At 49.2% G+C, this 16095-nt stretch overlaps 1 protein-coding gene across 1 annotated transcript; it reads right to left on the bottom strand.

Annotated features, from left to right (window-relative positions):
• Positions 1-6774: 6774 nt before the first annotated feature.
• Positions 6775-13604, bottom strand: DZIP1L (DAZ interacting zinc finger protein 1-like). Its single transcript, XM_010180837.1, has 8 exons — positions 13128-13604; positions 12392-12476; positions 11504-11628; positions 11055-11216; positions 10100-10244; positions 8669-8713; positions 8082-8218; positions 6775-6927 (listed from the first exon to the last, which is right to left on the bottom strand). Exons 1-8 carry the CDS (start codon positions 13602-13604, stop codon positions 6775-6777), a joined length of 1329 nt encoding a protein of 442 aa, XP_010179139.1.
• Between the last annotated feature and the right edge of the window lie 2491 nt (positions 13605-16095).

Raw genomic sequence — 16095 nt, 5'->3', positions numbered from 1 at the left:
TTTGCAGAGCCAAGGGAGATGAGTCAGGAGAAGCGCCCCTGGCGATGTGTGCGTGTACGCATGTGTGCATGCACTCAGAAAGGGTTTTGTTTCTGTAAATTTGCACATCCCATTTCAGAGGAGCTAATTAAATATAGGCTCGTCTAATAAAGCAGTCGCTGAAAAGGCTGTGTGTATTATCTGCCAGAAGAGCTCGATATGGGTCCTTTCTGAGCTTCTGCAACATTTATATGAGAGCATGGCAGATTTGCATGGGCTCTGACCAAGGGAAGCAAAGACCCATATCTGAAGCTACAAATTGGACTAGGAGATAAGAACTCTCCTGAAATCTATATGCAATTAAAAGCCCAATCTTCCTTCCTATAGTGACAAGGTTATTGCTTTTATATAGCTGAACAGAGATGAATGAGTCTACGGATTAATAGCACTAAGATTTATGACACTGTGCTTGCCCCAAATGTTATGGGAGAGTAGCTCTCTGGGTAAGATACTTCAGCTGAATAAATTTGATAGGATTTTTCTTTTCCTTTTTTTTTTTTTTTCCATCTTGGTATTATTTGGGAGAGTTGCACTCAGAGGTCGTTAGTGCTGTGGTTTGATTATCTACCAATTGTTCCACACATATTCATGCTTTATGAAAGTATTAGTAATAAATGGAGTCTTACAAAGACAAAAGTAATTGAGAAAAACAAAATGCAAAATACATTATTTTTGCTGGCTTTTTCAGAGGGAAACCCTAATCCACGTGGTTTCTCCTTCATTAATTTGGCTGGGTCATTATGGTGCTGGCTCTGTACTTGTTTTACTGTTCCCATAGATTCCAGAGAAGAGTCAAAGGAAACACTTCAGGCTACTAGGAGAAATGAGTTTCTGGCTTTTGGTAAAGACCATGGACAATGCTTCATGCTGAAGACAAGGTTGAAAAAATCAGAGGGAGGAATATTAAAAACTTGCATGAATTTGAGGGGAGCAGTGTGGGTATGGGAGGGGTGGAGTTATTTGCCTGGGTGGCCCCTGCTCCACCAAACCATGCTGTGATGCTGGGGTTGCATCTTTCATCATTTAATGAAACATCAGGGTTGTTTTTTTAGCTTTTCAGGGTGTGATGCAGCATGGATGAGTACGTGTGCTCCAGCCCAGGGACCGAGCCTGCTACACACCCACCCACTGGCAAGCAGCAGGCCATGGGTGCACTACCCCAGCATGCCAGTGGGCAGGATTAGACTCAAGAAGCGAGTCTGAGAAGGGGAGGATGCAGTTTCAGGCTCTGAGAGGTGAGGGCAGGATGCCTGCGGTCTGCACGTCCCCATTGCGTTCACTGCTAACAAAGCTGTGTTGTCCTGTGATGTTGCAGCATCGCATCTTTACAGGGTGAGGGAAATGAATTTTGGAGTCGGCTCTTCTACTGTTGTTCTCCTGCAGGAGAAGCTGAATTTGTCTCCTTAATGCAGTCACAAGGAAATCTTTGTGTGAAGGAAATACCAGGATGCCTGTCTGCCTGTTTAGCAAGAGTGCCCCCCGCTTGCACTTCTGACTTGCTTTTCCACCACGTGCTTTCTTGGTTCTTGATTTCTCTTTCCACCCACTGCCTTGGTTTTGGTTTTGCTTTGTTTTGCATTTCCCTGGCTGCAGTAATCCGCCTGCCTGGGGACCATCCCGGCTGCTCACCACCATTTTGGCAACATACATCACAGCACGAGCGCTCAGCCATGCCGATGGGCACAGGACTTGTGCCAGGTACCCAGCCACGGGGCCCAATTAGTCAAGAAAAGGGGTACACAAGCAGTTGCTTTATCTGGGGAAGGAGTCCTTAAAACAATGGGGGAGGAGAATTGAGTGCAATTTTATTTTCTGGATGAGACATGTTGATGGAGCTGGTAACGTTGGAATCGCTTCTCCCTCTCCTCTTCTCCGGAGACAGAGCCCGTCATCTGGGATAACCCAAGGTCAAGTGGTTTCTCCTTCATTAAATTGGCTAGGTCATTATGATGCTGGCTCTGAACTTGTTTTACTGTTTCCAGAGACTCTAGAGAGGAGCCAAAGGAAACACTTCAGGCTGGTAGGAGAAATAAGTTTCTGGCTCTTGGTAAAGACCAAGAGACAAGGTTGACCAAGAGTTCACAGTTCTTCCATGCCCACCACACATCCTCTGTTGGCTCAAAATGTCCAGAATGAAGTAAAAATGCTTTGCCTGTATCTTTATTTATTTATTCATCAGCATATGCGTGGCACCTTTCTCTTAGCACAAGGCTGACAGGTATTTTTGGAGTTTCCCAATCTTAGGGCAAGTTTTTCTCCCACTCTTGTGGCACTGTCTGGCCTCAGTGCGGAGTGCATGAAGCTTTCTGTGATACCTTGAAAGCACCTCAGGCGTGAGAACTGCTGGAAAAATGAATGGAAGAGGCATTGGTGAACAAAAATATGTTTAGGAGCAGCTCAAACAGCCCAAGCGGGGGCTGGGAGGTTTGGGCAGCAGCTGGTGGGATGGGTGTGATTCAGATTTCGGTGCTGGGCAAGGTGCCTGCCTTGGCACTGAGCCTGCCACGTCGTCAAGGTGAAACAGCTTCTGCTTCCTGCCCTTTTCCTACCTGTTTGCTCTTTTGGGCAGAAATTTATTTCCCTGTCAGTTTTGGGCTGTCCCAGCACTGGAACCCAGCTCACACTCACCAAAAAAGAACAACAGGTGTTAAATTAAGCATGATGTACCACATCTGGCAATAGCCCTGTAAGCAACAAATAACACAAACCTGGCACAGTTCTTAAACCTGAATGATTAAAATGAAAAAAACAAATCCATTTCAAGGTATGCAGCTACAGAGCTGTGCCGTATGTGTGGGTATAAACACAGAACTGAATGCGCACATACTGGGGGACATGGAGATTTGCAAAATATGGGGGATTTTCTGCATGTTGTAGTGGGTTGGAAAAAAGAAGAGAAACCAAGAAGTGCCAGTTTTTCCTATCACATTTCCCTAAATGTCACACTTTTAAGGGATCAAGATCATAAATGCATTGTTACAAATGTAAAAAACATAGAGAAAATTAAAAAAATGAACTTAATTTACACAGATAAGAATTATTAGTGGAGTCAGGCTTATAAGGTCACATTTACAGTGCAGGAAAACAAAAATTGGGCTTTGGGTTGGGGTTTCCACAGATTCAAGAAGAAAAGGAGGAAGGAGAGGGCTGCTGGGGCTTGTTCTAAGAAATAAACAGAATTTTTTTCCATCACCCTCTGGAACACTAGCAAAGAGAGACGTAACGAAAAGGAAAGCTACTGCTTTCTCCCCTCCCTGACTCTCTTTTTTGGATTCCTTAAAGAATAAAGAAGCTGCCCACATGCACCAGGATGTCCCCAACATGGAGAGCTGGCCCCAGTCCATGGGATGCCGGTTTCAGGGAGAGCTGGGGGGGGTCAGAAAGCTCATGGCCCCCTCAGATGCTGACTTATAGCTCACCTTCGTGCACGAAGGGAAAGCAGAAATCTCTCCTTTTCACCCTGTGCAGCATTTTTGCTCCTCATCATGATCCACGGTGGCTGCCCAAGGAGCACCCAACCTCATTGCCCCCAATATTGGGGTCTTCCCAAGAAAAGGGGTGGCTGGAGCCCAGGAGAAGCCCTGGGGAGGTTTGTGGAGTGGTTGTTGCTCGTTCCTGGTCTTGTGGCACCACCCAGTGGCTGCTGGCAGAGTATTGTCACTCCCTTGTCTCCAGCTTTCAGCCCAGCTCCCCACGGCCCTGGGGACCATGGGGGCCCCCGAGCGGCCCCCGGGGCTGATGTCTCGGCCAGTTCCTCCAGGCAGGTGGACTCTGGGACATTGCAGGTGTCTGCGGCCTGTAGAGGGGCACAGGGACAGAGAAGGGGAGTGTCAGGGCTGGATATCCCTCCCTATGTGCCCCCCTGCTACAAAGCAGCAGCGATTTCCTCTCCATCAGGCTGATATGTGAAAATTAGAGCAAAAAGGGGAAAACTTGATTGCATCAGGATGCAACACATGAGACCCTTTCTCCATTTCCTTGGCTTGCAAATTGTCCCATAAACGTCATGTTTCGCCATTTTTTAAAATTTTATTTTATTTTTCACTTTGTCAGATGAAGGCCAAGAATTACATCTCCATTGCAATAAGAAAAATAAAAAATCTTCCCAGTATTTGTGCTGAACTTTCCTTGGGTAAAATAATTTTAATTTTTTTTTCTAAGGAAGCAATTTGATTCTGACACTGACACCACTTTAATTACATCAGCTCTCCCCCACAAATTGAGGTTATGGTTAAGTCCCGTTTTAGTAATTTAATAATTTTGCCATTGCATCACTCCAATTATCTCTGGATTTGTTCCAGAGACCTTTTCTCAGTTCAAGTCTCTGGCACTTACTGTTTCACTCCCAATTGCATGAATACTGATTTTTATTTTCTTTTTTTTCCGTGAAGTGGGTGAATGGACAAATATCAGGGGAAGGACAGACATTTTCAATGGGATAAAAGGGCCAAGGGCCAACTCTCTGCCGCTGTGAGGCTGAAGTCCCTGTGCACAGATTGATGGATAGGAGCTGAGGAGAGGGTTTGTCAGGACTTTTTAAAACGAAAATTGTGTCAGAGACGATCCCTGATACCTGGAGTTTCTTGGCAGGCTGGTTGGTTTTGGGCGATGCCAAGCTCAGGGCTGGAAGACTTTCACCCCACTGGGCAGTCTCAGTGCCGCTGCATCCAGGCACCTCTCCAAGACCCACCTCTCCATGGTGGATTTTGCCGTTCCTGTGTAGGGCAGAGCAGGTTAAATGGGGAACCCCGTGGCATGGTGACAGTGCAGCTCGGTGAGAAGGGAGAGGACCATGACCTGCCCAGGATGAGCTGTTTTCTGAGTAGCTTAAACTCACTGGCTTTGTGTCGACCCATCTCAACGGAGCTGTTGGCATGCTGGAGGAAACCTCCATCCGCACATTCAGCCTGGGCTAGCAGTGTGTGGCAGAGCACTAACAGCTCCTTTTTGGCCTGGGACACCCCAAAGCCGCACACAAGGAGTATCCGTTGCAGGCTGCAGTTAATGCATAAGCAAGAGATGCCTTCCACTGCACCCCCAACTCTCTGAGGGGCCCAGAAGCATTCCCCACATCATGCCCTGGCACATGCTTCACATCAGGTTTTACAGCTTATAGCCAACAGTTAAATCAAGCCGTCCTCCTTGTGTCTGACAGTCCTTTGGGTCCTATAGAATCATAGAATGGTCTCGGTTAGAAAAGACCTTTAAGATCATTGATCCAGCCCTAAGTCGTGACACAGTGGCACTGACGGTGCCAGCCAGGACTGTCCTCACCACCTCGCTGACCCACAGTGGTTGCTGCAAGAACAGGCGGTACCTGAGCTGGCCATTTCCTCCAGCAAGTCCAGGTCTGACCCAGCAGAGTTGGTCTCATTCCCCAGCTCCATGGCAGAGAGTGCTGGCTCTTGCTGAGGTTCTTCCCTCCCAGCATTGCTCCTGAGCTGGTGCACAGAGAGATGGGTCAGGCATGCTCTGGTGTTCCCCTTCCCTGCTCCTGCAGTGGGTGCAGGCTGTGATCTGACCCTGAGTAGGGCAGCCCACAGAGAAGCTCTGCATGGTCCATCGCATCCACCGACTGCAAACACTTTCCTGCTGGCATCTCTGACAAATACGCACACCCATACCTTACCTTGCATTTGGATATTGCTTTGCTTGCATTTAGAACCTAAATCTGGCTTTTTATTACTCCTGGAGCAAACCAGTTACTCCTTTTCCTCTCTTGCTCTTGGTCACAGGTGAGCTCCTTTCTCTCTACTGCCATCTCACACCCTCTCTATGTTGTTTCTTCTCATGGCCTGCACAGTTTCTCCAAGCTTTTATTTTACATCTTTACTATTTTTGCCTCAAAACCCCCAAACAACTCCTTTATCCCCTTGCACAGGTTCTGGAAAGGGAAGGAGGAGCCAAACACCAGTGGGAAATACCCCGTGTTTGTCTCCCTCATCACACGGTGGATACAAACCCTCATGTCTGAATTTGCTGAGTTGTTTGAGTCAGCCTGTAGGGGCAAGGAGACCCCAGGAAACTCCTTTTCCAAACAAAACCCTCTAGGATGCCACATCATGGTCCTGGGCACTACCTGCCTGCCTGGAAGCTGAAAGGCAATAGTGGGACTCACCTCCACTGTGGGATGGGTGCTTGATGGTGGCTGCTGGCTTTGGAGGTCCATGGGGTATCCCAAGGAGTCCTGAGGAGGCTGTGGGTGGAGTGGGCTCTGCTCCGAGGTGTGTGCTGGGGGACCCCCAAGGCTTTAGGCTCTACTGCAGCCGGTATCACCATGGGCTGTGACCCACAAAGGGACCTGGGGCTCTTCAGGCTTTGAGCTAGAAGGCAATATTGAGAGCAAGGAGAATCATCAGCCACCTCCTGGTAGTCCTGTGGGCAGCCCTTGGGGTCACCATGCAGCATACCCAACATAGGCTTGTGTAGAAAAAAAAGGGAGAGAAGGGACTTGCAACCACTGCCAAACCTGCATTTCCCTCTGCTGGGGCCTTTGGGGACTGCTGATGTATTTTCCTGACCATGTCAGGCCAACCCATCTGAGGTCAATATGCAGAGACTTGTCCTAAATGTCCTTTCCTGCCCTTTCTCTGCCTTGTTGTCTCACTAGGTAAGGGAACAGCATCCTATGGCTATCAGTGGGTGGCCACAGGCCCCCACGATTGGTAGGCAGAGAGGACAGGAGGTCACCTCAACCGGGATGATGGAGAGTTGTTGAGGCAAAGTGGTGCTGTGCTACTTGCACAGCCTGACTTTCCCCATCACTGCTCGGAGCAGCTCATCCTGCAGGTAGAGGAGATCAGGAAATTTCTCAGTCCTCTGTTGCCGCTGAACCTTGGCCAGAACCTGGAGGCTTTTGTAGATCCGAGTGGAGATTCCCTTCACAACCTAAAGTGGAGGACGGCTGAGGAGCCTGACATGGTCCTCCAAACAGCACTGGGTGGTGAAACAAGGCCTCGGCAGCACTGCCCATATCTCAAGAATATCCTGCAAGCTCCAAGCCCTGTCCAAACCTCAAGGAAGCTCTCACCAGACCTGATATCTATTGTTTCCCCAGCACAACATATCCCATGCAAACAGCTCACACTTGCAAAGCCCTCATGTGCTTTGGTAAATGACCGCTGAATAATAAATATCAGCTATTTGGGGCAATTTCTAGGCTACAGGGTAAGTGCCACATTTTCTCTTGGGAGGTATTTACAGCCTGAGGAGGTTTTGTGACCATGAATGTCCTGGGCTCATAGAGATGTAAAAAGATGAGAAATGAAGGGTGAAGGGGGGATAGACCCTATGGTTCTGGCTTTGGCTTTTGAAACCACCTCAGTGTTCCCAAATTAGGGAAAAGGGGTGGACATGCCAGGGCTCCAGCCTATGTGAAATGAACCCAGGAGTGCTCCTTAAAAGTGCCTCCAGGAACCAATCGCACAAGAAGTCGATCAGTCATGGCTTTCTCTTTGAGCCTGTGGGACCTGAAACAGAAACGCTGCTTTGCTGGGAAGCGTAGGTCGATGGACCAATGCAGGTCGATGGACCAAGATGTCCTCAGCAGCCGTGACCCCTGCTGCCTGCCTGCTCACTGGCCTTGCACCAGCTCTGCAAGGTGCTAGGTGGTGGTGTTGTATTGCCGGGAGCTCGGGAAGACTCGTAGGAGGCACTATTTAAAATGCTTGGCATGAAAAGGACTCAGCCATTGAATGTCCCCTTGAAATTCTTGTGACGGGAGCTGCTGTGCCCTCCAACACCCTCCTTCCCTAGAAGAGAGGGAGCCATGGGTAATTTCGCATATGAAAGGCTGCTCGCCAGAAAGATTTGCTGGAGACAAACTGATAACCCTCCTCCAAGACGGAGCCCGGCAGTTTATTCCCTGTGCTACTCTGGGATTCTGCCTTTGCCTTCCTATTTGCCTCTTGAGGTGTGATTGCTCCAAATGGGGATATTTTTTTACTGCCTGTTGTTTCGGTTGCTGCCCACAAAAAAAGGTCAGTTCAGAGCAGTCTTTCTGTTTCTGCACCAAAATGCTGGCACTGAAAAGACAGACTTACCCTCTTCACCCCCATGCTCTCCAGCTTTTCCTCCAGCACTTCCTCCAGGACGGGGCAAAACTGCTTCAGGAGGTTTGGGTTTCTCTGCAGGGCTTCCAGCAGTCTCCACTTTCCAACCAGGGTGGCCTCCTCCCCATCTGCAGTAGAGGTGGGTGCTGGTACCAGTGCAGTGACAGAGCTGTGTCTTGGGGAGGGGGCTGGTGGGACCCATGTCCCCAAAGAAGAGATGGGTTCCACAAGTCCCAGAGCAAGCACCTGGTTGTTCTCAGGAGATCACATCCCTCTACAGAGGGGCAACTTCCTTCTCCAATTTGATTAATACCTGCCCACAGCTTTTCCAAAATCCACCCACCGACAGCCCAGCAGCTGCCTGGGACAGCTTTCCTGGATGAAGCGTTGGCAGCAAGGCTGGTCATACCCTGCACAGCCAATGGGGGACCAGTGAACTCATCTCTTCTCATGAGCCCTCCACTTCATCACCACCTTTGCCCAGCACCCCCTCATCCTCATCACACAACACCCTGAGCCAAACACCAGCTTCATCCTGGTGCTATTGGGATAGAGATGGTCCCAGCTCTGATACCCACCTGACGATTCTTCATTAACCACCACTTTGGTCACCTCCTGGGTCACTGCAGGGAAGAAAGGAGCCTGTGAGGGTTGCAGAGGAGCCAAGGCCCAGGTCTGGCACCAGTCCTTGGAGAACATCCCTAAGAGAAACCCCAGGGTGCTCACCCACCAAGGCCATTGGCTGGAGGATGTCAGTGGGCAAACAGTCCTCTTCTAGAGCTGGAGTTAAGCATGTACCCCTTGGGGTTTTGCTCATAGCCGCCCTGTTTTATGACCTTTTTTTGCTTTCTGGGCAGCATAGAATCACAGAATGGTTTTGGTTGGAAAAGACCTTTAAGAATATGGAGTCCAACCATCGAACCAGCCCTAAGTATGCCACTAGACCACGTCTCTAAGCATGACACCTGGTGAGGTCTGCTGCTGCGTTGCTGAGAAGTCCCCATTTTCTTTCCCTGACATTTGATTCTAGAAAACCCAGATGAAGAAGAAGCCATGGCATGCCTCAGCTCTTTATTTTTTATGCAAATAACCACTGCATCATTTTGGACGAGGCAAGGTTGTCTGTTCGCTGTGAGTGCTTGATGGAGATCTCATTCCTTTGATTTATGGCTACAATGTGAATCCCACCCAAGAGACAAGTTGGGTTTGAGACAGCACCCAGAGCTGTGGTCTATGCTGTTGAGGCAGATCAAAGGACTTCTTGTTGCAGTCAAAGGACAGGAAGGTGTCCACTCCACGGCTTTGTGTGAGAGGACATGAGGCCAGCTCCACAGCACACTTTTGCAGATGGAGACAGAGAAGACGTTGTGGTCCTAAGGGCTGTTAGCTTTGAAAAAAATATCTAGACCCAAATTGATTCACTTTAAAATATATTTTTTACCTTCAGGTTTGCTTGCAGATAGTTGCTTGATCTGTAAAGAAATAAAATGAGGCATCATTTGAAGATCATTTCTTTGTCTATGATTTTGGGTAACGTTTCCTCTCTCTGCAGAGTAATATTATTAAATGCATTCAAAAAAGGAGCAGAAAATAGCAAGACCCTGAAGTGGGCACATACACACACCAAGTGCTATTTCCCTTCAGCAGACTCTACAGGGGGTTAGCTTCAGGGCTTTCCTTCCCATAATATGATCACTAGCACATTGGATGCCATCCTGCTATACCCATGTGCTATTCGCAGGCCCGACAGCGAGTAAAAGATGCTCCAAATTGTAACACAGAGCGTTGCTCTGGTGAGCTACATCCTAGCAGGCAGTTTGTGCCGGACAATATTCATGTAATGCTTCATGTTTAATGAGGGTAAAAAAGAGCCAAACATAGCAAAGCATTACAGAATGGTCTTGAAATTAGGCTTACTCTTAACTCAGCAAGTATTTTGAGGCTGCTTAAACAACTGCTTAAGCCCTCTTGATGAACAAAGACTACCTTTTTTTTTTTTTCAATTTCACTTGCCGCTTTGTCCTGGGACTTTGTGACCTTGAGCTGCTCTCTGAGGTGGGTGCTGAAGACACCCTTCTGCTCATGGGCATGGTCCATAACCTGCTGCTGGTCTGGCGATGGGGCAGCATGGTGTGTCTTGTTCACTTTCTTCAACTAAGAGGGGGAAAAAAGGAATAAGAAGACTTGAACATGGTAAAAATGGGTTTGGAACCACCTCTTCCCTTCACCAGCAAGGGCAGTTCTCTGGATTTTTATTTGTTATTTGACATGCCCTTCCAAGGGCAGATCTGGCCTTGCAGAATATGTATGGCCAGCTTCAAAGTCTGCCAGTGACAAGATCATGTCTTCTCATTGGTTGCGATAGGACATGGCCCATTGATACCTGAAACCAGAGCTGACACCAGGCACCCACAAAGCAGATGCACACAGTGATGCATGTACATGGGGCCACCTCCACTCAAATGCACCTCCTGGGATGCACAGGACAGGTAAGGCTGTGGGTACCACGCTGCTCACCTGCCCTGCTGTCCTCTCCTGCTCACCCTGCAGCTCTGCCCAGCTCCGTGTCCACCACTGCGCCTCTTCACTGTCATCATCCCGCAACGTCCCCAGGTTGGACACCGCCACCTCTCTGGAGGTGAAACTGCTCCTGCAGTTTCTGAAGTGGGGAGAGGACGGAGCTGAGTGTCCCACAGGAGGATCCACTTTCACAGAAACACCAAATATTAGGAGTTGGAAGGAACCTCAAAAGATCATCTAGCTCAACTCCCCTGCCAGGATTACCTAGACTAGGTGGTCACTTTTGTCCTGGGGAACCCCACCTGGGCCAGCCACTGCCTCCAACCCCCAGGCACGCATGTGCCCCCAGAGAAAGAAATGAGGCATCTTTGGGCTATGAACCTGGAAGGACCAGGTGAGGCAACATGCTTGGACCTTGAGAAACACATGGTGGGGCTCACTTACCCCCTCCATGGCACTGTTCCTGCTGGCCATGTCCTTGAATGACACAAGGAAGAGCTGTCTCAGCCCATCTATCTCTTCACACAGCTTCATCGTCTCCTCCTCCTTCCACCTTTCCAAATCTTTCCTGCCTTCCTTTTCTTGCTGGCGAGCTCTCTCTGTTTCCTAAAGGGAATGGAGAAACTGAGGCAGTAGATGTCTCGGTCACAGAGCAGAAGCACCAATGGCTGGCCCTGGTGCCAGCAGGATGAGCACTGACACTCTCATCACACCCATCATGGCACATAGCCTGCCTGCATGCTGGGGAGCACCAGGAATTTTTGGAGGCCAAATTTTCCCAAGAAATAAGCATGAGCCCCACCATAAAATATTTTTCAGTGCCTTTTTCACCTGTGCTTAAAAAATGCTCTCATGTTTCAACACTTCTCCCCACTTCTTGCCCTTCCCTGTACCTGCTCCCTGCATAGCTTCCCTGCTTCCCTCCCTGCTTCCAGCTGCTGCTGCACCTCCTGCAGTTTTGCCTTCAGTTCCTTCACCTCATCCTCCATTTGCTCCAGTGCCTTTGTCTTCTGACGCCCTGTAAAGTCCGGGGAAACTGAGGCACTGTGTTCTGCCAGCTCCTATGGGGATTTTGCCTGGGGAGGGGGATGAATCCTACTAAAGCCCTTATTGTTGTGTTTTGTTGTATGTTGTCAGCATGGAGAGATGAGCAGCTCGTGGAGACATGTGGCTTTGCACTGGGCTTGCTCTCTCCAGAACACTTGGACATTTCAGGCTTCACCGAGGAAGGTGTCACTGGAGCAATGCTCAAGGTGTTGCATTGCATCAGCCCTGGGCTGGGGTTGCAGCCTGCCAGCAAACAGCAAAAGCAGGTTTTTATCTGTGAAGTTTGAGCACTGGGCACAAGCAAAGCTTTGAGAAGGCTCCATGGCTCTTGCACGGCATGTTACACCTGTGGTTTTGCAAAGAAGCATCAATTCCTTGCCAAGAAAAGGGGCACTGTGAAGGTGATCCCCTCTCCCACTCCAGAAAAACTCTCTCCCAGACTCTCCAATGCAGCTCCATCCCCATGGTACTGTGGAATCTTTGGGTGGAGAAGATCCTTAGGGAAACTGAGGCATGGAGAGGAGCTGTAAATACACGTGCAGGCTCGTATTTGAGAGCACATCCTCCCTGCGATTGAGGGAAAAGCAGAAAGTAGAAGCAGCAGCAGAGAAGATAGACGTTACAAGAAGCTGTCTTTAACTTCCTGTTGTTACTCTGCTTTCCAGCATCTACATCCCATGGAGTGGAAAACCTGCCTTGGGAAAGCGAAAGGGAGAAATTGTCCCTGTGCTCACCCCCCTCAGTGGCCTCTGAGTGCTGGCATTGTACATGGGTTTTCAGGAAAGAGACGTCCATGAAGGCTTTGTCACAGAGGTGGCACTGGAGAAAGGGAGAAAGTCAGTGGGATCTGCGGGAAAGGGCAACTCCTCATGGCCCCTGCAAGGCCAAGAGACATGGCTGTGGCCTGGGAAGCACCGAGATGGAGGTCTCAGGAGGTTCCTCTCTCTGAAACAGGAGGCCTAGGGCTACTCAGGGAGGTGGTAGAGTCACCATCCCTGGAGGTGTTTAGAAGGTGAGGAGATATCATGCTTAGGGACATGGTCTGGTGGTGGACTTAGGGCTGGTTCGATGGTTGGACTCGATCTTAAAGGTCTTTACCAACCAAAACCGTTCTGTGATTCTATGATTCTATGAGAAGGCAGAAGCCAAGATGGTGCAGGGATACTGCTCGTGGTGGGGGTGAAAGAAAAGCTGTTTTCCCCATCCAAGCAGTGCAGTAACAGGGCCAAGGCATCAGTGAGGTCCTGGTCATGATGGAGTCCTGCACTGGCAGGAATGATCAGGCTGTATGAACCTAAATCACCTGGTTTGGGTGGCTTTTACTCTCCAGGAGTAAGCAAGAGGGCTGATTTGGTGATGGGGAAGAGCAGACAAAAAGGGACGGCCCTGCTGGAAAGGTGGGAAAAGCTCAGTGGGAGAGCAAAGAGCATCCCACCCAGTGACATGTGTTACTCTCCTTCCATCACGCACCTTGCAGTAAGCATTGGGACCAGCTTGGAGGAGGAGCTGCTGCGTGGCAAGGAGCTTCTTCCACCTCCTGCTTTCCTCCTTGGCCCTCTGAAGCTGCGCTGCCTGCTCCACTGCCAGCTGCTGGGTGCAAGCCAGCTCAGCACGGGCACCTTGGAGGTTTTGGGCGAGCTGGGCCAGGCTGGTTCCCAGGCGCTCCTGGCAGTGCAGCAGGTACTCAGTGCTCAGCTGGGCCATCCTCAGCACCGTCAGCAGGATGGGGTCTGCCGGCTGCCTGCAGTGGGGGCACCGCTCCCCGGCCAGGTTGCAGAAGGTGACAGCAGCGATGTGCTCTTGGAGCATGGCCACATCCACCTCCTGGGCAACCCGCTCCATGTTGATGGCACTGAAGCGATGCCAGTCCACGCCGCTCTGGCGAGGTTGGAAGCAGAAGGCGGGGGTGTCCACTGGGATGGGAAGTCCTAGGGATGCCCCCAGCATCTCCACAGTCCTGGGCTGGTGCAGTGGGTGGTAAATGGCTGCAGAAAAGGGCTGGGAGACAAAAGGGATGAGTTAGAGCTGAACCCACAGCCATCCTCCATCTCTGCTGCAGCCCCCACCAGCCTGTAGGCATTGGGGAGGGCTTATATTATGTGACAGCAAACAAAAATACCCCCTTACTTTTCCCTCCTCATCCAGAACTGCTGCTGTTTAAACTAGCAGACAGCTAAATGCCATGCATTCACTCACTCACTCCCGCCCTCCCCAGTGGGGTTGGGGAAATTTCTGGTGGGGTGAGGGAAAGAATCAGAGGAGAAAGTTCAGAACACTCGTGGGTTGAGATAAAAACAGTTTAATGATTGAAATAAACTAAACTAATAACAATAGCAACAATAAAATTGTAATAATAATAACAACAATAATAAACCACATAAAGTGATACTCAGCTCATACAGCAGTTGTGGGCTTTGTGCTCCCAGCAGTGAACATCAGATAAGATAATGAACATTGTGAGCACGACAGCTCCAGCAAAAATGCAATGGTCACAACGAGTGGAGACGTAGGCCTTGGGAGTGGAATGATGGGTGAGACCCTCTGTGGTAGACAGCCATCGAGGAAAGAGAACTGCCCCCAGCAACCAGTAAACTTTACAATTACAGTGAGCGTGATGTTTATGGTAAGCAATAATTCTGTTGGCCAGCTTTGGTCAGCTGCCCTGGTTTTCACTTCCCCTCGTTTCTGCACCTGGCTGACTCAGACTGCTACATTGCTTGATCACTATGGCAACATGCACAGCAGGGCTGGGCAAAAACTAAAATGAAAAATGTTTCATCAACTTTTTTCCCCACTGAATCGGGTGCTGTAGTCTTCTCAAAAATGCAGCTTTCCTGCATAGAAAATTGATTCTATGATTCCATCACAGTGAAACCGGGACAGCTTTGCCAAATTCTGAAAAAAAAAATTAATTCTGCCAGTTTGTTCACCATCTGCTTTTTGGTAAAGGGAGACTTCTTAAAAAAGTATCACAGCACAACTCTTTACAATAACCTGTTCTGAATGAATTTGTAAATCCCTCCTTTGGGGAAAGAGAACTCACCTCTTTTCAAACAATACACAGTAACCAGTTCAATATCATAACACTGCTGCCATCTGTGATGCCTTGCTCTGACCTAAACCCCCATCATTTCCAGAAGTGCTGTTTGCTTGCTTTCCTAACTGTGTCCTAAACAGTAATTAAGCAATTGTAATTAAAACACATAGCTTTAAATCTGTGAAACAGACCTATATTGTTCTCAGCTCCCAGCTAGGGATCTGCTGCTCCATGTTGCAGTTTCCCCTCTGCTACATCCACCTTTTAGATACATCATTTTTTAAAAAAAGCTCTTTGCCAAAAGGTCACTTACCATATTTTTGGATATGGATGGGGGTCTGGCACAGGACATGGAGCAGAGCAACCAGAGCGGTGCTGAGGTGTTGCTGGGTGTGCTGTGTACATGACTCCCAGCCTGCGGCTACTTTTGTACTCATGGGACAAAGAGGGACAGGCAGCCCCAGGAGACAGTGACAAACAGCATGCACGGTGTGACAAAGTCATCCTGGGCTCTCCTCTGCTGGCTGAAAGGAAGAGGGGGCAGTGACTCTCACTGCCTGTTTGCAGCAGAAAGAGTGCCAAAATAAGCTTTTATTATTTTATTTTGGCCCTAATTTCAGTCCCAAAAATGCTGGGTGCAAGTAGGCTCCAAGGTTGCCTTTCTCCCTCTACCAGGCACAGGAAGGTGGTGGCAAGGGGCTGCTCATCCAACCCAGCCCTGCCTGCAGGGTTTTTCGACCCAGAGTCTTGCAGAGACACTTTCTGGGGTGCCTGCACATGTCCTTGGATGAAATAATCCTGTTCTCACCTTTCTTTTTGATGCTGGAGCCAACACAGGGTTCCCCTGGCATTATCGGGGGTTGCTCAGGGTGGAGCCCGTTCCCGCTGATACTGCAGCCAGTGACGTCCACCGGCCCATGAGCGTTTTCCATCCCATGGTGCCAGTTTCCTACCCCTACCCCAAGGTCTCCGCTGCCTTCGTTGCCTTCCCATGCCCTCATAAGGCTGGTTTGCTCAGAGCAGGGGGTGTCTCCCAGCTGTACGTAAATACTGGGATCAACGACTTCTCTGAACCAGCCTGCATCTTCCCATGCTTATATGCAACACATAAGGTCTATATAAGAGCCTGGGAGGCTCTTTTAAGCATTTTTTAGCTCTACACTAATTTTCCATGACACACTATTCTTTCCCACCCTTTGCTCTCTTATTCCACTGCCTCAACACAGCAGGAGACAAGATCCAAAGCACCAGATCAGCAAGTCCCTTGCATGGCCACCAAAAATCATTATTGTTATTATTGCTGTGATACTGTCAGCAGCACTTCAGTGTCAAATTAATCCAATTCATTGCATCAGGCAAAAAAGAGTGTACATATATATACATTTGCACACACATATGCAT

The sequence above is a fragment of the Mesitornis unicolor genome, unplaced genomic scaffold (genome assembly GCF_000695765.1).
Source record: "Mesitornis unicolor isolate BGI_N332 unplaced genomic scaffold, ASM69576v1 scaffold4753, whole genome shotgun sequence".
Classification (NCBI taxonomy): domain Eukaryota; kingdom Metazoa; phylum Chordata; class Aves; order Mesitornithiformes; family Mesitornithidae; genus Mesitornis; species Mesitornis unicolor.
This window is presented reverse-complemented; position numbering and strand designations above follow the sequence as displayed.

What these genes read in the sequence shown, in the direction of transcription:
- DZIP1L (XM_010180837.1), bottom strand. Translation starts at nt 13,604, where the DNA reads ATGCTGGGGGCATCCCTAGGACTTCCCATCCCAGTGGACACCCCCGCC. An exon ending in GTCCCAATGCTTACTGCAAG is followed by an intron (nt 12,477 to 13,127) that starts GTGCGTGATGGA and finishes CCCTTTCTCCAG; the next exon opens with TGCCACCTCTGTGACAAAGC. An exon ending in CTCAGAGGCCACTGAGGGGG is followed by an intron (nt 11,629 to 12,391) that starts GTGAGCACAGGG and finishes CGGACTTTACAG; the next exon opens with GGCGTCAGAAGACAAAGGCA.